General features: G+C 38.3%; 1 protein-coding gene across 3 annotated transcripts; it reads right to left on the bottom strand.

The window, feature by feature from the left end:
• Positions 1-1466: 1466 nt before the first annotated feature.
• On the bottom strand, positions 1467-23229 carry ZBTB43 (zinc finger and BTB domain containing 43). Of its 3 annotated transcripts, XM_037797953.1 has the most exons (4): positions 23117-23229; positions 20255-20378; positions 19664-19729; positions 1467-7000 (listed from the first exon to the last, which is right to left on the bottom strand). In XM_037797953.1, exon 4 carries the CDS (start codon positions 6975-6977, stop codon positions 5574-5576), a length of 1404 nt encoding a protein of 467 aa, XP_037653881.1. In that variant the 5' UTR covers positions 6978-7000; positions 19664-19729; positions 20255-20378; positions 23117-23229; the 3' UTR covers positions 1467-5573. The 3 variants fall into 3 exon arrangements, with proteins under 3 accessions (XP_037653881.1, XP_037653882.1, XP_037653883.1); XM_037797954.1 differs by lacking the exon at positions 19664-19729; XM_037797955.1 differs by lacking the exons at positions 19664-19729; positions 20255-20378 and having other exon boundaries at positions 23117-23211.
• Between the last annotated feature and the right edge of the window lie 251 nt (positions 23230-23480).

A 23480-nucleotide genomic window follows, 5' to 3' on the forward strand; every position in this document is an offset into this window, starting at 1 on the left:
CCAAGATCCCCAGTCATGGAGAATGTCTCAAGGAATGCTTCGGTGGTTTTGTGGGAAGCAGCAGTCCCTGAATTGACTATGAGGAAATCTAAATAAACTGCACAGGTGTTACATGCTCCACATGGATAACACCCTTCACATCCCACCCCCTTTCTGTTCCCAAATATAAATGAAGGAAACTCAACTATTCTGTTCTCCTGAGGAGAAATGGTGCTTATCTTCACATTCCAGAGGTCCCCATGGGGAAGATGTGTGCTGTGGTGATACCTGTTTCCTAGGTGGGCACTGCTGGACTGCTGCTAACAAAGGGCTTAGGGAGGGAGCCCAGGAAGGGTGAAAACGGGGGTAGGAGGGGTCACAGTGCTGCAGAGCCTGAGCTGCTGCTTCTTGCCCTGTCAGGACTGACAGGCCTTGCCTCAGACAATCAAGTGAATAAAGGCTAGATATGGTCCTTCTCAACTTCATCCCCATGCAGAGAATGGCTAAGCTAGCTGAGGCAATCTGTAGTTGGCTTCAAAATCAGCAACGGGAGGGAAAAAAACTCACAACAAACAGTGGTAGCAGAAGGTTTGTGTGGGAAGATGGTTAAGTTTGGTCTAAAACAAGCAGTGTCTCTGGTAATGAGCCGTTGTGAGGAAATACGTGGGGCCCTGAGTGCCTGGAGGACTTTTTAAAGAGCACTGCTGCAGCTTCTTCAGGTTGTGTATGGAGAGGGGTGGATGGGGAGTAGGTAAGCAGGGAAGGGCAAAGTGAGGCGAGACAAAGACCCAACTGAAGAGCATGGAGGCATTATAGACCAGTGGAAAAAATAACCACCATGCCTTGTAGCTGTGAAGTCCTGCATTTGAATCCCAGCTTCACTCCATAGTTGCTGTAGCTTCTCTGAATCACAGCTGGCTCATATGTGAAATGAGGATACCCAAGGTATCAGCCAGGGTCCTGGTAGGAAATGGATGGCACACTCAAATGGGGTGACTGAGGAGAGTTTCATAAACGGACTATTTATAAGGGTGTAGGCAGGATTAGAGGAATGCAACAAGGCCAGTGACACACCCAACGGCTGGCAAAAGCAGGGAGTCAGGACCATCCCTAGACTTAAAGGGGCAAAGGGAGACTGTGTTTACCAAACTCAGAGACTGCCTAATAGGAGCTGTGGCCCTTGGTACAGAAACCCAGCTACTGCCAACCCACTGTAGGAGGCAGCCAGGGAAGTAAATTCCCTGACTTCTCTATCCTCTCATAGACCACTCTCTTCCCAGCATCTCTGTTGGATCCTAACCAGAAACCAGGACAAGTCCACAGAAGTCCACCTCTTGGAGCAAAGCACAGGGGTGGAGACCCTAAGGAGCAAACATAATATTCAGCATACCTACCTATCGGATGGGGCTGGTGAGAGTTTTAAATGAGATAATAATCAAAAATGCCTGAAACAGTAAATGGTAAATCACTGCCCATTTGATCAGACCATCTATTTGGCATTTATTTATCAAAAGGCTACAATATAACTTTCATTCTCAGGGGCAAAAGCCAAAATGAAAACAAAGACATGTGGTCATCCACCCAGAGTGAAAAACAAAACTTTTACAAAGTTGACAGGTAACATTTATTAAAACATGTCATACAAAAGGGCATGGTCTCTTCTATAAGAAGAAAATATTCAACAGTAACATTCAGTTAAGTAAAACCATGCTGTACACTGAAGACAGCAATATATAAAGACAAAACTAATCAACTTTTGCAACACAGGCATAACATTTCACAAAATATCAATGATATGTACCTAATGATAATCTATTTATCATCAAATTGTTTTGTGGCCTCAGAGTCATCTGTCTTGCATAAATCAAGTAATTTTTTGGAAGAAACATTGGGAACCTCATAAAAGGAAAAAAGGCAGCAGCAACTGACATTATGACACAGGCTTCAAGCAAAACTAAAAATTAAAAAAAAATCACATTTTGTAAAATGTGTTCCAGCATCTTCCCACAGGGCACTATCAGTAGAGAGCTAAAGAAACTTGTACCTTTAAATATATAAGTAGCAAAACAAAAACAAAAACAAAAATCAAAACAAAACAAAAATACAAACCCTGGTTTCAATGAAGAAAGTCACCCATGAAAGCAACCTAAATCACAAAATCAGTGGCATAGATTAGGGGTGTGTGTGTTTGTGTGTGTTAATTGGTTTCCAGCATTCCTAATTTACCAGAGACTTGGATTTGGTGTGATGGAGCCCTCACCACCCTTCCTCAGGGGGCTGCAGCACATCCCCTTCCCCAGGGAAAGCACAGCCATGCTGTTTCTTCGCTGCCTCAATTTCACTTTTGCAGAGCTTGGGGGTGTGTTTCCTCCAAAGAAAGGAGCCACCGAGGCTAAGCAGCTTTCCCAAACAGCCAAAAGCCAGTCTAAGGTCAGTTAAGTTAGCAAATGCCCACTAAAATGGAGGGGACCCTACGGGGCAGACTCTTTTAAAGTGGTGGCCAAAAGAAGGGACTGGAGGAACATGAGATCTAGAAATCAGGAACAGGCTGGGGTCCAGGAGCCTGAGTATAACCCACAACACCTGAGGAAAGGCTATTTTAGTCTTTCCTTAGACAGTGATACCTACTTTACTAACTGGATTATTGTAATGTGTATATCTAACATTAAAGGCATGGAATAAGTACTAATATTAAGTTCCATTGGTGGTGCTTTGAAGCTCTTCCCCACTAGGTGTGGAGAAAACACAGTTAAGACTCAAAGTAAAGGGAAAAACACCTCGGTTGTAGGCCACTGAAACGATCCCTGAAAGACTGTGTGGAAAATGTTACCCACAACTAACCAAACTGATCTGGAAGGTTAAAGATTTTCTAAAGCTGTATTGAGGCTAAGGAGAGAGATTATCACTCCAACCCAAGGTGGGGAGGCAAAAGGGTAGTAATGCAGGATGATCTCCTAACCCTAAAATACAGAGTTAACAAAAATTCACTTTTAATGTCCAAACTAAGGCAATTCCATCATTTCAGATCATCTGGTTGACCCAACTAACAAACCCAATTTTTACCAAAACTCCAAATGTCATAAAAACTTAAAACAACAGATGTGAGGAATTTATACTTAGTTCTACATTTAGTAGCTGATGTACACATAAGGATTTCAATAAAAGTCATCTCCTCACAAAGCATTAAATGAATGTCAGGACAACTGACTGCTTCCAAAACTACCACCCCAGGGGCCAGCCATAACTCCTGGCTGGACAAAAGTTCTTCGTTATTGCTCATGGCAAGGCTGCTGTGCTGATTTCAACATAACTGAAGAACCATGATTTTTCCAGAATATTTTTATTTTACCTCTCAAATTTTTCTCCCCAAATGTCCCATGCTCATTTGAACATAATCTTTACAGGGAAACAGCACACGAAATCATCCAAACAGGAGGAAAACATTTTGCTAATTCCATGGGAGAGGATGATCAGCTGTCAGCAGAACAAAATGGCTTCACTGCCTTAAGTCATGAAATTAGTAGGAGTATAAAACAATTTATCCTCACACACAACCTCTAGGACTAAAACCCACCAGCCTCTGACATGAGAAAAGGAGAAGGAGCCATTGAGCTTAATTGTACAGTCACTTCTGTACACTTCTGTCAGATACAAAGAGAAGGGACTATTTACTGGTGATGTTCAACACCAAGAGATGATATTTACGTGGCAAAAAACCAAGAGGTATTATCTAGTTTCTAGGTTAAAAAACAATATATATATATATATATATATATATATATTTATATATAAAGTTTTAAATACAAAGTGCTTTTTTTATATACTGAGAATGATACAGTGTTAGTGAATAGATCCCTGTTTTGTAAATCTTGATTACAACAATTAACTGATACATAAGTACTTTCTTTCCCCTTTCCAGACAATGTTCAACAGTAAACTCCTTGGTGTCAGTAGCTTGAGGATCAGAGGCCATTGCCAGCAATGTCTATCACATTAGAGCAAAGCCAAACTTATAAAATAAAATTTCAGCCAAATCCAAGAAAGTTATTTTTATTTTAAGGAAAAAGGGAAGTTTCTACTTAGAATTTAGAAGTAATAGATAAGTAAGCGTATGGAAAGGTTGATATACAGTAGCACCATGTCCTACCTTGGTAAAAACTTCAGGTATATTACACGGCTTAAAAGCATTTTGGATATATGCTTCTTTTTAACCTGAACCATCTAACTAATGAGCAGAAAAGAAAAGGTCTCAGAATAGCTGCTTTTCTTGTTGTTTCTTGGTAGGTACAGCTATGTGGACTTGTAAATTTATGCAGCTTTATCTATAATTCGGGAGCAAGAATCTGTAGACTACTTCGCTAAAATTAGGACTCCTTCTTTCCCTCTTTTAAAATACACTGAACACTCATAAAGAACTGGCAGTATCAGCTCAGCGTACCCCCTTAAAAGAGCATTCCCCGCACCAGTGTATTTTCAAGACTCCTTTTTTCTTGGGCAATCTTTTTTTTCCCCTCTCAAGTATCATCTGCCACTCATAAAATTCCACTTCACTGCAACTCTCAATTTGACATCTGGAGTGTCAGCGAAGTACTCATATTAGTTTCTGAAATTTGTAGGTAACTCTCAGCCATGACTTTTGGCTCTTTTCCATTAATTGAGGCCACTGACTGACCTCTTCAGGAAGCACCACAATCTGAGGCAGAGCTATGGTTGGAGCAGCCAACAGTACCCTGGTCAGAGACCCAGCGGGCTAGACATCTACCAGCCACAGAGTGGATTCCACCGTTGTGGATACTACAATTAAACAAACAGGATTTGGGACAGCAAACCAATTACAAATACCCAACTCTGGCACCCTAGAGAATTACAACTAGATATGATTGTTCAAACTAAATGTTAGTACTAAAATACGAAACTTTTGCTTTATCAAGAGTCTGAAACACACTGGAACTGTGGCATCTTACAGAAATTGGAACTTTTACCATAAGTTGTTTCATATTTAGAATGTCAACCCTCTTAGCATCTCCATAGTTTTAGTCAAAATACCAGTTAGAAATAATGAAACCAGACAAGAGAGCTCTGTTAATCAATTTCTCATTCTAGGGATCACATTATTTGTAGATTTTACATAAGGAGCATTTCATTCAGTGAAGCAGCTACCAAAACAAATCCACACCACCTAGCTACCTATAATAAAAGCAAAATAAAATTTCAACATGACCTTATAATGATGAGTGATTAAAAACTGCTGCCACCTGAAACGGAACTGGTGGGTTGGAGTCTAGTTCCAAGTGCGGGTGACTAGATCATAAAGTCCGCCTGCCTAGATCACAACTGGCCTGAAGGTATACCTTGCCAGCTGAGAGGTGGGTTAACATACCCCATTACTCCTTCCTCCAGGCCAGGAATGGAACATACAAACTTGAGGAATTAGATTTTTAAATTGGCCTACTTAGAGCTGGTCTTTCAGAAATATCTTCCTTTTTTTATAAGCTTCTCTCATAATAACAAGTAGCACGCATCATCTGTGCCCAGATTTGCATAATTACCATAGTTTATTTTTATGCCTGCCACTCAAGGGCCAGATCCTATTTTTAGTTAGCCTCAGTGGTATTCTGCTCAGCCTTTGCAGCTTCATAGGATTTGGTACAAGAAGTCACATGCCTATGGAAACTATCCCTCCACATAAATCTCTTTGCACAGATATTACATTCATATGGCTTTATGCCTGTGTGAATTTTCATGTGACCCACAAGATGATGCTTCATTTTGAATTTCTTACCACAGACACCACAGCCATAAGGCCGAAGACCGAGGTGCATGCTCATATGTCGATCTCTCTGACTCTTGTGAGTGAAACTTTTCCCACACTGACAAGGATACAGCTTGTCAGTGGCTGAAAATCCTAAGTGAGAAGCTTCTTCTTTAATCCCTGTTACCATTTCAATATTCTCACTGTAGCCTGATGCTAAGGCAGCCTCCTGTCTATGCCCAATGAGATTCCCTTCTGACCTCTCTCCAGAAAATTCTTCCATAGAAGAGCCATAGAAATCCACCTGCTCATCATAATTACTTTCATCAGCCTGTTCATCAAACTCTGCTTCCACTTTTTTTTCTCCAATGTGAAAGTCCTCCTCCACTCCTGAAGGCTGGACTGAGTGCTCGGTCTGCATGGTATTGATGGACTCAGTGACCTGGTGCTCATCATAGGTTGCATGCACGTCCATGCCCTCACAAGCCTGCTCAAAGCGCTCAGGCTTCACGTGGATCCAGCGTTTGTGAGCCATTATACTGGGTTTGCTGTACATGGGCCGGGTGTAGTGGAACTCAGCACTGTCACTGGCCCCCTCCTCCCCATCCTGGCTTGCCATCTCAGTGCTCAGCCGGTCATGCTCTGTGGATGAGTTGCTGGGTAGGTATTCATGCTCAGTGAGCTGAGATGATAGCTCATCTTTGGTGCTCTCCTCTTCATTCTCTCCATCCCTAAGTTCTTGGGTTTTGGGGAAATCAGTATGGCCACCAGAGCCCAGTTCAAAGCTCTCTACCAGGCCGTTATAACTACTGCTGCTTGGAGACTGATGGTCACTGCCATGATTAAGCTTTTGACAAAGGACTGTAGGGTTACCCTCTAAAACCTCAGTGCATTTGTCCACCACATGCCACATCTGGAGGAAGCTTGCTGCTGTTAAGTAACTAACAATTTCTGGAGCAGGCATTACTAAACGTCCTGTGTAACTAGATAGGAGAATATTCTCAAACACTCTTGGGTTCATTACGTCAGGCAAAACAATTCTCCTGCTATTTTTCAGAAGTACCTGATCACAAAAGTAGGGTGAACTGGCAGCAAGAACAGCTTTGTGTGCCCGGAAAATGTGGCCTTGGACAACAATGGAGACATCACATAATTGTCCTTGCTGGCGCTGCTGGTTCAGTTTCTGCAGAATGGTGCTGGAAAAATCAGGAAATTCTACTCGAAAAGAGTTTGTTCCAGGCTCCATTTCATCACAAATCTTGTTTAATGCTACAAAAGAAATAAATAAATAGTATTAATTCCAGCTCAAAGAGGAACTTATTCTATCCCCTCCTGAATCACAAAGAAAACTAAGTCCCATAGTTCCATCAACTCCCCTCGCCTGTGGGCACTAGCAGAATGGCACATTTATTCACTCTTCTCCTTTCTAGATGTGTGCTGTAGGATTCGGGGCCCAGAACAAGGCTTGCAGATGTGAATGTAGCCCAAAGCAGGAATCACTCACCACTTTTCACAGTATTAACTCTTGATTTTTCCTTTGTGGGTGAGAAAATAGAATCCACAGGTGAGTGGATTGGTAAGCTATACAAATCCCCTAATGAAACAAAGTAAATATTTCTAGTCAAAAAAAACCACAATGCCTGTTAAAATGACCGAACTTTTCAGAGGCCTCAGATTCACTCACATTTGCCAAGTTGTATGTGACAACGACATCATGAGAAGAAGGAACAGCATATGTGAAGGCTCTGAGACAACAATGAACTGTTCTTGACCACTAGATTAAAGTCCACTAAGAGAGTGAGGAGAAAGGGGCCTAGAGTGGTGGAACCAGATCCTTTATGCCTTCAGTCCCTCAGCACCAAAGGGGCTCACTCACTTAGGGCCCAAACAATGAGGATTTTCTTTAGCTGATGTCTTAACCCTCTAGGGAAAGCTTCTGATGATGTGAAACAGAAAGAAATAGCAGGTCAGACATTCTGTTTATCTGGTGATCTCCATAAAATTCTCACAGTGCTAAAAACCAAAGAGGTTTTTAGTAAATATTGTCCCTATTATGGAATGGACTCAAGCTGAAGAAAAAGTTACAACAAAGAATAAGGGATTACCAGCATTATTACTGTAAATATATATTGTCGGGTAAGTCAAGCATTTCAGACAATTTGTAACAACAATCAAAACAAACTCTGCTAAAGATTCTGCTCATGCCCCATAATTCCTTAGTAAATTAAAATGTACAAAATACAGATTTATCAGTGCTATTTGTCACCTTGTACGCCCAAGCATTCACCTAGTATATCCAAACATTCTTAAAGATAAGTTTTACAAGTATGAGATAAAAGAACCAGACAACCCAAACAAAGATCAAAAATCATGTATGAGGGATAGGGAGAGACGCCTAGAGAAGAAACTAGTGTTTCTTGAGTAATTACTAAATGCCAGGGTCTGGATACCTTTTTTTTTTCACTTAGTCTATATAATGATTCTGCAAAATGTAGGGATTCATACCCTCAAGTTCAGCTATTTTAAGCAACTTGCCCAAAGTTAAAAGCTAGTTTGTATTAAACTGGGATTTAAATCCAGGTCTGTGTGACTCCAATGCCTATGCTATTTTTCCCATATCACTCTGCCTCCTCCAACAAGATGCCGAAATACCAGATTATTGGTTATTAAAATTTCAAGAGAAAAGACAGTGTTTTTAGAATGAAGTATTAATTTATAGTTTTATCTTAAAACATTTCATAACTTAAAAACAGATCATAAAACAAATTATTTAGATATTTCTAATTTCAGAAGGAAAATTTTGACTATATAAAAGTACAGACTAGAAGTAGGCAAATTCTGGGAACTACATCTGGGTGAACAGATTCTCTGCTAGATCTCACCACTGTAGAATTTTGTTTTCAGTTTTTGGAAAAAAAGTGGGGGTATATATATATGCAAAAGTAAAAAAAAATTACAGGAAACTTAAAAAAATTCATCATTTATTCCTAGTCTCCCCAAAGGAAATCACCATTAACAAATTCCTGAATATATTTCTAGAAACTTCTCTAAAAATATCAGAATAAACCACGTACACATCCTTCAAAAATCTCTACCTAAATGGGTTCATTACCTACATTCTATTCTGCACTTAGCTTTTGTCACCATTATCTCGAAGATCCTCCCACATTAGCACAGAAAGACCTAACTCATTTTCTTGAATGGTTGCATAGCTTTTTGCTATATGGATACATTACAGTTGAAGCAGTTTTCTTCTTATAAAATTTCAGTTGTTTAGGTTTTAGAAATTACAAACAATGCTGCAATGGACATCAGTGCATAATACCTTGGCATAACTTCTGGAAGTACCTGAAGGGTAAATTTGTAGCTGGGTCAAAGGGCTGTGCACTTGACATTCCTGACATACCTGACTAAACCACTTTCCAGAAAGGATGCATGAAGTACATCCCCAACAACAGTAAACAAGTGTCTACTTCCCCACACCTTTGCCAACACTGGCTGTTATAAAACAAGGAAAAAAAGTTCACAAAACTTCTAAGTGAATAATACATGACTCACTGTTGTTTTTATTTGCATTTCCTTAATTAGAATAAGACAGATACTCCTTACCCGGGTTTGCTGGCCATTTGGATTGTTTTATTCTGTAAATTATTACTTATATCCTCCACTCAAATATATTGGGCTATTCATCTTCAAAATGACTTGTATTTTTTTTTTTTTTTTGGTAAATTCAGGAAATTAACCTTTGTCCTATGTTGCAATTTTTCTCACAGTTTGCTGACCTTATGGGATTTTCTGCCACAATGAAACATGTAACTTACTCTTCGCTTTTATGGTTCCAAAGTTTTGTGTCAGGCTTGGAAAGGATTCTCCACTCCAAGATTATTTAAACAGAATAAAAAGGAATTATTTAGACTTCTTCCTGGCACCTTTTTATTGTAAAGCATTTAAACCTTTAACACATAAAGAACTTATTTTGGTTTAAGGACTAAGTTTGGGATCCAGCCCTTTCCTGTCCAAAATGGCTAGCCTGTTTTCCCAATACTATTTATTGAATAACCCATCCTTTCCTCATAGCTTTGAAATATGTGTTGGGGAATTTTAAATGTCTGAGAATAAGACTTTAAAAAGTAGTTCTACAAAATTAAGTGTATCTCAGCCACTGTCAAAAAAAAAAAAAAAAACTGAAAAAGAGCCCAGACTTCAATTAGTGATATGAATGAAGCAGGTCTGGTTAACACCAGGGCAAGCCAGGCCAAAGGATAAAGGTTGAAACTGATTGTGTTTTAAAACTTCAACTTCCATATGAGACCAAGGGAAAAGATATCTATTTGGTACAGGATCTAAATTTTCTAAACAGTACAACTCTACAGTCGATTTGTTCAAACACCACAATTGCATGGAACTTTGAATAGGAAGTGAGATACGGTAGGTTAGTATAGGCTGGAGTGAAATAGTGACACATCCCAGAGTAATTTGGGAAGATAATAAAAAATGTATTTATAGCCTCCCCCTCCCCAGCCCCGAGGATCTGGGGGAAAGTGCGGATGTGTTGGACATCCTCACCTGGACTGGTGTTGATGTTGTCACAAACATTGGGACTAGCGGTTTGATGTGCTGAGCCCTCGATCATGGGACTTGCCCTTATGAAGCTCGTTACCGCAAAGGAGAGTCTAAACTTGCATGTAATGGTGCCTAAGAGTCTCCCCCTGAGTACCTTTTCGTTGCTCAGATGTGGCCCTCTCTCTCTCTAACTGAGCCACCTCGGCAGGTGAACTCACTGCCCTCCCAGCTACGTGGGACCCGACTCCCAGGGTTGTAAATCGCCCTGGCAATGCAGAATATGACTCCTGGGGATGAATGTGAACCTGGCATCGTGGGACTGAGAGTATCTTCTTGACCAAAAGGGGGATGCAAAATGAGACTAAATAGTTTCAGTGGCTGAGAGATTTCAAATGGAGTTGAGAGGTCACTCTGGTGGACATTCTTATGCACTATATAGATAACACGTCTTAGGTTTTAATGTATTGGAATAGCTAGAAGTAAATACCTGAAACTATCAAACTCCAACCCAGCAGTCTGGACTCCTGAAGACAATTATATAATAATGCAGATTACAAGGGGTGACAGTGTGATTGTGAAGACCTTGTGGATCACACCCCCTTTATCTAGTGTATGGATGAGTAGAAAAATGGGGATAAAAACTAAAGGACAAATGGGGTGGGATGGGGGATGATTTGGGCATTGTTCTTTCACTTTTATTTTTTATTCTTGTTCTGGTTCTTTCTGATGTAAGGAAAATGTTCAGAGATAGATTGTGGTGATGAACGCATAACTATGTTATCATACTGTGGACAGTGGATTGTATACCATGGATGACTGTATGGTGTGTGAATGTATTTCAATAAAACTGAATTTAATTAAAAAAAAAAAAAAAAAAAAGTGTATCTGACCCCTGCCCTTAACTTTGGGTGGGTGGCATTTCTACATTTTACCAGCTCTTAATAACATGCAAAGACCAAAGCTCTTTTGGGTGTTCCTACTATACAAGCAATATTTATAAATGTATAGGCACTTGTGACCTATATTAAGAGTACAGCTGCTGTTTCAATTGTTTAAAAGACTTCCATAGAGGTAATTAATTCAGTCACTAAAAAAAAAAAATCATAAAACACTCTAAGGCGTGGTAGGGAATTTCAAAGATGATCAATAAACGTCACTGTCCTTAGAGAGTTTATAATCTGGTAAGGGAGATTAAAAACACGTGCATAATGACAGTTACAAACCCAGAGAAAATAATAGAGCAGAAATTTAAACAGGCAAAAAAGAGCAGAACTGATAAAGTAGAAAATGGAATCAAATCAGGTGAACTTCCATGAGAATTCAGGAAAAGGATAAAAATATGAAAACAGTGGGAGAGAAGATAATAGAACGAGGAAAGAGAGAATAAAAAATAGAGAATAGAGATACAATGTACATCTACTTAATGTTCTTGAGGGAAAGCTCAAAACGAATGGAGTAGAAAGAATAATCAAATATTTTATAGAAGAAAATATTCCTCAGGGGAAACTCTTGAGTATTCAGAAGAGTCTTGCATCAGTAACAAAGACAAATTAGGCCTAGACAAAATGAAGCTCTGGTGCTGCCAACAAAGACTAACAGCAAATGGCATAGCTCGAAAGGACCCATCATTTATAAGAAATTTAATTGTGTTCCAACAATGTAAAATTCATGCCTGGAATCCAGTTTTAAAACCACAAGGCAGGTAAAGAAGCGGAAAATACAACCCATTATAAGGAAAAAAACTCAATAGAAACGATATGGAAATGACACATTTATAGAACTGGTAGTAAATTCTATATTCCATATGCTCAAGAAAGTAGAGGAAAGATTAAGCATATTGGGTAGAGAGGGGGAAGCTATTAAAAAAAGACCCAAATTGAACTTCAAGAGATGAAAAATACACTGGGTGGAAATAACAGAATTAACACTGCAGGAAAAAAAAACAGCGAAATTGAAGACACAGCAATAGAAATTACCCAACATGAAACAGAGAAAAAGGCCGAAAAACAAACAAACAAAAAACTAACAGAGCATCAGTGAGTGTGGGACAACTTCAAGATACCTAAAATGCATGTAACTGGAGTCCCCTAGGAGAGTCAAAAAATATTTGAAAAAACAATAAAAAAACGTTCCAAATTTGATGAAAACTAAAAACCCACAGGTCCAAGAAATATAACAAACCCCAAGCACAAGAAACATGAAGAAAACAAAACCAAGATATGACATAATCAAATTGATTAAACCAGTGTTGAACAGAAAATCTCAAAAGCAACCGAGGGAAAAAAAGACCCATTACATACAGAGTACTAAAGGTAAGAAAGGCTCCAGACTTCTTGTCAGAAATAATGCAAGCAAGGAGCTAAGACAGTAACATGTTTAAAGTACTGAAAGAAAAAAACTGCCAACCTATAATTATAAACCCAGTGAAAATCTTTCAAAATAAAGGCAAAATACTTTTTCAGACACAGAAAATCTGAAAAAATTCATCACCAAAAATGTCAAAAGTAAGAACAGGCACATGAAAACAAAAATAAGCCAGGCTAGAGGGAAATATACAAAGCTGTTGAACTACAACCCAGTGACCGTGATTCTTGAAGACGATTATATAACTTTGCAGCTTGCACAGGGTGACTGTGTGACTGTGAAAACCTTGTGGCTCACACTCCCTTTATCCAGTTTATGGATAAATGGATGAGTGGAAAAATGGGGACAAAAAATTAGATGAAGAATAGGGTGGGATGCAGGGGGTGGAAAGACCTAGGTGTTCTTTTCTGCTTTTATTTTTATTTTGGAGTAAGGAAAAGGTTCAAAAATTGATTCTGGTGATGAATGCATAAATGTTTGATGGTGCTATGCATAATCGATTGTACACTGTGGATGACTATAGGGTATGTGAATATATCTCGATAAAACTATTTAAAAAAAAGCAAACAAACAATGGGGAGGAAAAGGGGATGTTTTGGATATTCTTTTAATTTTAATTTTATTTTTTGGAGTGATGAAAATGTTCAAAGATTGATTGTGGTGATGAATGCACAACTATGTGATGATACTGTGAACAACTGATTGTACACTTTGAATGACTGTATGTCATGTGAATGTATTTCAATAAAATTGCATTTAAAAAGTAAGTCAGGTAACATAGTATTAATAGCAAAGTAAAATTCAATGTAAAAGCATCAAACAGGATAAAGGTTTATTTAATTATTTTTTACTGGAGTAACATATATACAACTAAAGATTACCCATTTTAACAGCTTTCAGGTGTACAATTCTGTGATATTAATAAATTCACAATATTGTACTACTATCACCAATATCATAACCAAAACTTTAATCACCTCAAACAGAACCCTGTACCCATTAAGGAATAACTCCCCATTACCCTCACCCCTTGACCCCTGGTAACCTGCAATCTACTTTCTGTCTCTATGAATTTACTTATTCTAGGTTACCTCATGTAAGTGAGATCATACAATATTTGTCTTTTTGTGTCTGGCTTATTTCACTCAATATGATGTCTTCAAGGTTCTTCTACGATGTAGTATATATCAAGACTTCATTCTTTTTTATGGCTGAGTAATATTCCATTGAACGTATATATCACATTTCGTTTATCCATTCCTCTGTTGATGGACACTTGGGTTGCTTACACCTTTTGGTTATTGTGACTAACGCCACTATCAATGTCGGTGCGCGAATATCTATTTGAGTCCCTGCTTTCAATTATTTGGGGTATAAATCTAAAAGTGTACTGCTGGGTCTTATGGTATTTCTATTTTTAACTTTCTGAAGAACCACCATAATGATTTCCATAGCGGCAGGACCATTTTACAATCCCATCAACAATGTACAGGATTCTAATTCTCTGCATCCTTACCAACATTTGTTATTTTGTTTGTACCTTAAAATAGTCATTGTAGTGGCTCTCATTGTGGTTTTTCTGCATTTCCCCGGTGACCAATAATGTTGAACATCTTTTCACATGCTTATTGGTCATTTTTATATCTTCTTTAGAAATGTCTATACAAGTCCTTTGCCCATTTTTAAATTGGGTAATTTGTCTTTTTGTCATTGAGTTGTAGCAGTTCTTTATATATCCTGGTTATTAAACCCTTATTAGATATGTAGTTAGAAACTATTTTCTCCCATTCTGTAGACTGTCTTTTCACTTTCTTGTTAATATCTTTGACTCACAAAAGTTTTTAACTTAGATTAAGTCTGTTTTTTCTGTTGTTGCATGTGCTTTTGGTGTCATCTAAAAAATCAGTGCCAAATCCAAGGTTTTGAAGATTTCCCCCTATATTTTCTTCTAATGGTTTTATGGTTTTAGCTCTTATGTTTAGGCCCTTGATCCATTTAGAATTAATTTCTGTATATGGTGTGAGGTGGGGGTCCTACTTCATTCTTTTGCATGTAGATACTCTATTTTCTCAGAACAATTTGTCAGAGAGACCATTCTTGCATTTGGCACCCTTGTTGAAAATCAGCTGGCCATGGATGTATCATTGGCCACAGATGTATCAAAGTTTATTTTTTTTAAAAATACAGTTTGAGATATATTTATAAACCATACAAACCTTCCGAAGTTATACAATCAATAGCTCAACGAATCATCACACAGTTGTGCACACAACCCCATGATAAATTTTAGAACATTTTCATTACTCCAGAAGAGAAATAAAAAGATAAAAGAAAACTCATATCCTCCCATACCCCTTGTCCCCCATTATGGACCCATAGTATTGGTGTAGTACATGTGTTACTGTTGATGAAAGAGAATTAAAATATTATTGTTAACTATAGTCCACAGTTTCCAACAGGTACTTTTTTTCCCCTATATATCCCTCCATTATTAACTTCTTGTAATAGTGTCATACTTTTGTTCTAGTTCATGAAAGAACTTTTTTATACTTGTACACTTAATCACGGACATTTTCCACCACAAGATTCCCTGTGTTATACATTCCAAAAGTTTCAACCACCGACTTTCATTCTGGTGACACATATGACTTTAAACTTCCCCTTTCCACCACATTCACACAACATTCAGCACTGTTAATTATTCTCACAATAATGCACTACCCATCACCTCTGTCAATTTCCAAACATTTAAGTTCAATCTAGTTAAACATTCTGCATATATTAAGCAACCACTCCCCATTTTTTAGCCTCATCAAAGTCTATTTTTAACTGATGAATTCTATAATTCCTAATGAGGGTCTACCTTATGAACTTGTTTGTGTCAAATGTAGTATAGTGTTAAACAGAGACAGAAACATAATTCTAGTAAGAAACATAGATATTTCTCTTTTAATCCTTAATAAATTAAGAAAATAAAGATCAAGAAATTTAGAAAGCTATCATTGATTAAGCTTATTTAACTGAAATATATTTACCTCTGTATCCTACAAATACAATTTCTTTTCCAGTGTCTACATAACACTTACATTAATGATCATAAGTGGTCACAGAGAGAGCATCAATAAATTCCCCAAAGCAGAAAAGCACAGGGCACTTTTAATTACATGTGATTACACACTATGATTACACATGCAAATACACAAATTAAAACTAGAAAATGATGAAAGTATCTACTTTAAATACCCAAACACTCAGAAATTAAACAAAATTCTGAATTCTTAAAATGAAGAAATCAAAACTACAATAGCAAATTTACAAAATTAGGAATAAGACATAGAATATAATCACATCACAGAATTTTAAAATAAGGGAAGACAATTCTACACCAATAAAGTTTTAAGTCTCATCAATAAAGTTTTACAGAAAAATATAAATGCTCAAAATTACCTGAGAAGAAAAAAGTCTGAACAGTCAATAATTGCAGAAGAAATGAGAAAATACTTTAAAATTATTTCCTAAAGCACATGAAGCTTAAAGATTTTATGGGAAAATTCTGTGAAACAAGTTAGTTCCCATGTTCTATAAACTGTTTCACAGTGGAGTAAAAGGGGTGGGAAATAAAGGTAGAAGAAAGCTCTTTAATTAATTTTATATAAAATCCTGGTATCAAAGCTGGACAACAAATAAAAAAACTAAAAGCCAATCTCACTTATTAATATAGAGAGAAAAAGTATAAATCTTGTGGCAGTCTGATTTTTTACTCAATCTCTTGTGGGTTTAGTGCACTGTTAAGTGTGGTACACTGAAAATATTGAATTATTGGTCCCATCACACTGAGGGCAACATCCTAAACTAAGGTAAAATGACCATAATAAAGCCATCTCATAAGATGTCTCTTGGTTTTCTTTCAGTAAAGACCTGTTGACCTGTGCTTCTGTCTATGAGTGACAGGGAGTAGAAGGAGATAAACCTGCAAAGCAAGGCTTGGGCCATCATCCTCTTCTGAAGGTCTAGCTTAAGCATTAAATGCAGCATGGAGGACAGCACTGAAAACTTCTGAGTGATGTGTGGGAGACATGTTTCAAGGAACTAATCATTTCACGGGCTAAAGCAAGAGAAAGTCTGAGGAGGAGGCTAATTATAAAATTCAGCAAGTCTAGACTAGGTTTGAAGTAATGAAAGTAACAGTGGGTATGGAAAATAGAAAAGCAGAATTGATGAAACTGACTGAATTGGTAGGCAAGAAAATGCAAGAGTAATACAATGTACATATGATACCATCAGGAAAGTGAAAAGGCAGCCCAAAGAACGAGAGAAAATATTTGCAAATCAGGTATCTGATAAGGATCTAGTGTCCAGAATACATAAAGAATTATTACAACCTAATAGTAAAAAGACAAATAAACCAATTTAAAAATGGGCAAAGGATCTAGATAGACATTTCTCCAAAGAACATACAAAAAGGCCAAGAAGCACATGAAAAGATGCTCAACATTGTTAGTCATTAGAGAAATACAAATCAAAGCCACAATGAAATTGCACACCCACTAGGATGGCTACTATTTAAAAAATGGAAAATAACAAGTTTTGGAGAGGATGTGGAGAAATAAAAACACTTGTTCATTCGTGATGGGAATAAAAAATGGTACAGCCGCTGTGGAAAACAGTTTAGTAGCTCCTCAGAAACTTAAGAATAGAATTACTATTATGACCCAGTAATCCCATTTCTAGGTTTACACCCAAAGGAATTGAAAGCAGAGACTCAAACAGGTATTTTTATAATAGATGTTCATAGTGTCATTATTCAACTGCCAAAAGATGGAAGCAACCCAAGCATCCGTCAACAGAGGAATGGATAAACAAAATATGGTACATGAATACAACGGCACATTTTTCAGCTGTAAAAAGGAAAGAAGTTCTGATACATGTGGCAACATGAACGAACCTTGAAGACATCATGCTGAGAGAAATAAACCAGACATGAGAGGACAAATATTATATCATCTCACTGGTATGAAATAATCAGAATATGCAAATTCACAGAGCCAGAAACAAGAATACAGGTTATCAGGGGCTACAGTATGGGCAGACAATGGAGAGTTAATGCTTAAATGGTACAGAGTTTCTGTTGGGGTGATGAAAAGTTGTGGTAATAGATGGTGATGACAGTAGCCCAACATTGTGAATGTAATTAACCACCACTGAAATGTATACTTAGAAAGGGAAATTTTAGATTGATATACATTACCAGAATAAAAATTTTAAAAAAATCATAGAACTGTATAACAAATGAATTCTAATGTAAACAATGGACTACAGTTAATAATACGATTACAATAACACTGTTTCATAAATGGTAACAAAGGTATGATACAGATGAAAAGTGCTAATATTAGGGAATACTGGGGACGGTATATGGGATCTCTGTATTTTCTGCATGATTTTTCTGTACCGCCTACAACTTCTCTAATACTAAAAAGCACAATGAGATATTACATTCATACTCATTATGATGGCCATAATCCAAAAAGCAGACAACAGCAAGTGTTGGTAAGGATGTGAAGAGACCGGAACTCTCATACATTGCTGGTGGGAATGTAAAATGGTGCAGTCACTTTGGGAAACAGTTCAGAAGCTCCTCAAAAAGTTAAACATCAAGTTACCATATGACCCAACAATTTCACTCCTAAGCATGTATCCAAGAAAATGAAACCATATGCTTTCCACACAAAAACGTGCACATAAATGTTTACAGCAGTATTATTCATGATAGTCAAAAAGTGGAAGCAACCCCAATGTCCATCAACTGATGACTGGATTAAAAAAATGTGGCATACCCATACAAATGGAATATTATTTGGCAACAAAAAGGAATGAAATACTGATTCACGCCACAACATGGATGACCCTTGAAAACATTATGTTAAGTGAACGAAGCCAGACACAAAGGTCATGTATTATACGGGTCCGTCTATATGAATGTCCAAAACAGGCAAATCCATGGAGGCAGAAAGTAAGATCAGTGGCTGCATATGGCTGGGAGTGGGAGTGGGGTTTCTTTTAAGATGGATGAAAACTAAAATTAGATTGTGGTGATGAGTATTTAATACTGTGAAGATACTAAAACACTCTGAACTGTACACTTTAAATCAGTGAATTGTGAAGTATACGAATTATATCTTAGTAAAGCTGTCTTAAAAAGAAGAGCACAAAGTAAACTGAGGTACCAATGCCAACTCTGAGGTTTGACAACTGAGTGACCAGGAAAGTGCCATTATTAGTGGGAATAACAACAGTAACTACTATTTATTAAACACATACATTGTGCCAGAGCTATGCTTAATACTTTATATATTCTATCTCACGTAATCCTCACAACAATCCTCACAACAACCCATACAATAGGTACTTTTATTCCCATTGTATAACACAGGAACTAGACAAAGAGGCTAGGCTACTTGCCTAAGGTCATACAACCAGTAAGTAGTGAAGTTGGGACTTAAATGCAAAGTACTTGCCCACATCCATTAATATAGAGGTGAGTCAGCATGGAATGTAAAGATGAATACTAGTTTCATAAATAAATAAATAGAAACAATCCAAATAATCAATAATATACAATTCATTCATAAACTTCAGAGCAAATGATTCACTACCTAGACTTAATAAGGTACTAAAAATTTTTACAGGTCACCTTGCACACAGTTTTTCTAAAAAGCCAATAGCAACAGGTTTTCTAAAACAAACCCAGCAATCCCAGCTGATTCCCTCCATATTTCATGGGGGCTATCTAGCTTTTTTTAAGCACAGAATGGATAGCAATATATTAAAGAATCATCAAACCAAATGACTTCCAAAATCCCTTTTTAACTTTGATGTATTTAATAGGAGCCACTGTTTATTATTCAGCTGAGGAACTGTGTGTCAAATTTTATATACTGTTTAAACACCAATTTAAACATCCTAAAGACAGATAACAGCATTATAATAAGGAAGCAGACCTACCAGCTACTTGTCTTGAAGGCTTCCAGGGATTTCTTTAATCTGAGCATATGGTAAGTTGAATGCTTACTGTAGAAAGCACATTTAAGCATAATAAATATTGCTTTAGTAAATTTAAAGACTAGTACAAATGTACAAAAATAACAACACCCCACACCTACCAAAATTCCTTACATTAATCAAATGCTTCACAGTTCACAAAGCACATTATGTAAACTTGGGTCTTCCAACACCCCTGTATCACTCTACTCATTTTAAAGATGAGTTAACTAAAGCTCAGAGAGGTTAAAAGACTTGTCCAAGATCACACATTCCAGAAATGGTATGCCAGGATTCAAAAAAAAAGGTTTAATTCCAAGTTTTAAAAAAGATCACTTAACAGCAAAGTTTCCCTGAAATTAAATACTCTGTTAGTACAAATTATGGCAGTGATTAGTCTTGAAATGTGCCATATCTCCTCTTCAGAAGAAGTAAAAGAACCTTCTTGTCTAGAAAAATTTTAAAACCTGGCAAACTACAATATTTTTGCTGAAAGAGAAACTATTGTAGGCAATGCTTTTAAAAATTTTAATTATTAGCAAGTTTATAGCTTACCTAATGCAAAAACATACTCCTGGGATAAAGTTCCTTACGTCATGGTCATCAAAAAGCAATAGGGATGAATGAGGAAGAGAGATCCATTTCTCAGTGTCACTTCAAATTAAAATCACATTGACTTCTGAAAAAAAAAAAAAACATGGTGAAAATGTAAAAGAGATGCTGGTGCTAGTCACTGTGTACATGTGTCTCACAAACAAATATTACACATGTGTGAGTAGCAGAAAGAAAACTAACCAAGACTGATATATTTGGTTATATTAACTTCCATTGTGCAACTTCTTAGCTTCTGCCTTGGTATTTTTCTAAACTGACTCTTTATTTTGACATAATTTTAGATTAACAGAAAAGTTGCAAGGATAATGCCAAGTTTGGGTATTCTCCTCACCCGGTTTCCTTTAATGTTAACATCTTAACTTTACCATGGCACGTTTGTCAAAACTAAGAAACCAACATTGGTAAATGCCTTTGTGATTCTGGAGAATTAAAATATCCTCCAGAAAAGTGTTTTCAGATTCCTAATCAATATCTATCAGTACTCTTTTCAAGTCTCCTGGTAAAACCTATTTTAGGATGTTTTTTTAAAACAGGCCAACTACTTTATGAAGTTTGATTCACGACTCTCTTCAATTTTAAGCTACACTGAATATTTTACTTAAAACGCCCAGTGCAAAAGTTCTATTGGGGTAAACTCTTTGGGACTCAAAAAGAAGGCATTACACTAGACACTAAGCCCCAGTTACCAGTAATCCTCCCATTACAATTACATATTATTTGCACCATTATATTCATTAAAATTCAGAATAAGAAGCTCGACTCAAGAAAACATGAGGCAGAAACAGCACTTATTTCCTGAAAATTATAAACTACATACTAACAAAATAAAAGGAAAGTTCTATCCCTTAACATGTTAAAAATAAGACAAAAATCTCTTTCAATTCTCACTGCAAATATAAATAAGGTGAAAAGGAAAAGCTCATGAAAATGATATAGACCATATTCCACTGAGAAGTACTTTTTTTTTCACATTTTAAATTTCAAAAATCTGGTTGCGACAGTAAGGAGGCAGTTTTAAATAGCTGTTAGTGCCTGAGACTATGATAGAGCACTCCTGAGAGCCTCACCAATGTTTTTGATGGCACAAAGAACAGCCCAGTGTGGAAAAACATGGACGCAAATAATGACTCTGAATTTAAAAGTATCCAGAAGATTTAGACTAGGATGTTAAGAAGTTTAATGAACACTTTAACCAATTTATTTCACTTAACTTTTTTCCTTTTTATATATACATTAGAATAATATTGTTATATGATAACAAAAGTGCTTATTTTTCCAACCCTAAGAGTTTTCTTAGGGTTTCCGCAAGTTTTCTGCTTGCAGTCAATTCTTTCACTGAACAGAAAAAGTTGGAAGGAGAGTCAAGGCAGAAATTTTTTTTTTTTTTTTAATTAACTAACCTCCTCGCCCAAGGACCTTCTGTGGTCTCCTCAGCTGTACTCACTGCTGTACCCTTGGCTGTACATTGAACTTAAAGGTAAATGCTACTAAATATTCCTAAAAGCTACAGAATGAGTTTTTACGTATTACATTTTAAATGTAACAAGAGCTTCTTAAGTTTCAGGAGTCTCCTGTAAGTACTTTTTGTAAAGCTAACAAACCCCTAATTATTAGGTTTCTAATAGCTGGACATACTGACACAATCTCTGAACTAAGCACACAGCAATCCCAGAAATCCTGCTACTGTTCCAAGAAACCCCAAGGGCACAGAAGCTCAGCCTGAACCCTTCCTTAGCCTGTAGAAAGGCCTGGTTAAGAAGCTCTAACTCAAAGAGCAGGCTCCGGAAAGCCCTGTATGCTACTCTCAGTAACTGGATGTGTCAAAGGGCTGTGGGGAGCTGTACAGGCCTGAAAAACCATAGACAAGAGAAGGCAAGGAATCATCAAGCTGCTGTGGCCCTGAGATGGCCTCCTGTCTGCCCACCATGCACTCCTGCTCCCTACAGTTCACTGAGCACCACCTGTCAGAGTTGAGGCCAGACTTGGCCAAGTCACCCGATAAAGTCACCAGTACAGGGAGTTTTACGGGGTCATGAGTCACCTTCCGTAGCTCAGAGGTCCAGGCAGGCCTACTCCGCCCCGCCCCACCCAGCTAGAAAAGAGTGAAAGAAGAGAGGCCGACACACACTGGGAGGAAAAAAAACCAGACAGATGGTCAAAGAGATGGACTCACAAACAGGTCAAAAATGACAGTAAGGGCTGAGAGGCAGAGACAGGTTCGAAAGATACAGAAGCAAAGCGGAGACAGATAAAGACAGGGTTCAGATACACAGATATGAGCTCGAGAAAAACAAAGTGAAGAAAAATACAAAGTTGATAAGGGTCGACTGAGCGAAAGAAAGAGCATATGACAACAGGTGACAGACAGTGACAGAGGTGGAACATGGGTGACAAGGACAGATCACTGAAGTCCAGAACAGTCTTTTTCCCGGCGTTGGCTCACCAGACCCGAACCCAAAGGAGCCAGACCACGCCCACCGACGCCCCCGCAAAGCCGACGGACCGACTCGGGCGAGATCTCTAAGCGCTCCGACCCGCGGAGCTTGGTTGCGGCGGGGTGACCTTGGGCGAGACGCTGACCCGGGAATCTAGATTTCGCGGTTCGCGCGCCAGTGGGCGGCTGGAGACCACGGTAGTCAAACGCGGGCCGCCGGGACGCCAACCGCCGGCGCGCGGCTTCAGCACCCCGGCAGGCTAAATGGGCCCGACGGGGTGAGCGCGCCAGCCCTGCAGAGAAGCCCTTGAACATTCCCGGCTTCCTTCTCGCCGCCCTCACTGCCCGTTATGCTTACAACGCCGTACCTGTCAAGGGCTTCGGGCTCACATCACCGCCCGCGGGGCCCTCTCCGCCGCCGGCACCGGGCCCGCTCAAGTCGTCGCTACCGTAACCGCCTCTGCCTGCGCCTCCCGACCCCGGAAGTGCTTCCCAGTCCCGCCCCGAAACTGCCAGTGCTTCCGGGGGTGCGTCCGAGAGACAGCCGTATGCGCATGCGGGACTCACGTTCGAGGTGGAGCGTCGGGGGAACGTTCAGAGGTATTAGGCGCCTGCGCCGAGTAGCGGGTCAATCCGGGTTAGGATATCTGGGTCCCCTTGTGGGAATTGGGCTGTAATACGAAGTTCTCAAACCTTTTTTTAAAACCTCAACACATCTCAGCTTGTGTAACA

This window comes from Choloepus didactylus, chromosome 10 (assembly GCF_015220235.1).
Source record: "Choloepus didactylus isolate mChoDid1 chromosome 10, mChoDid1.pri, whole genome shotgun sequence".
Taxonomy (NCBI): Eukaryota; Metazoa; Chordata; class Mammalia; order Pilosa; family Megalonychidae; genus Choloepus; species Choloepus didactylus.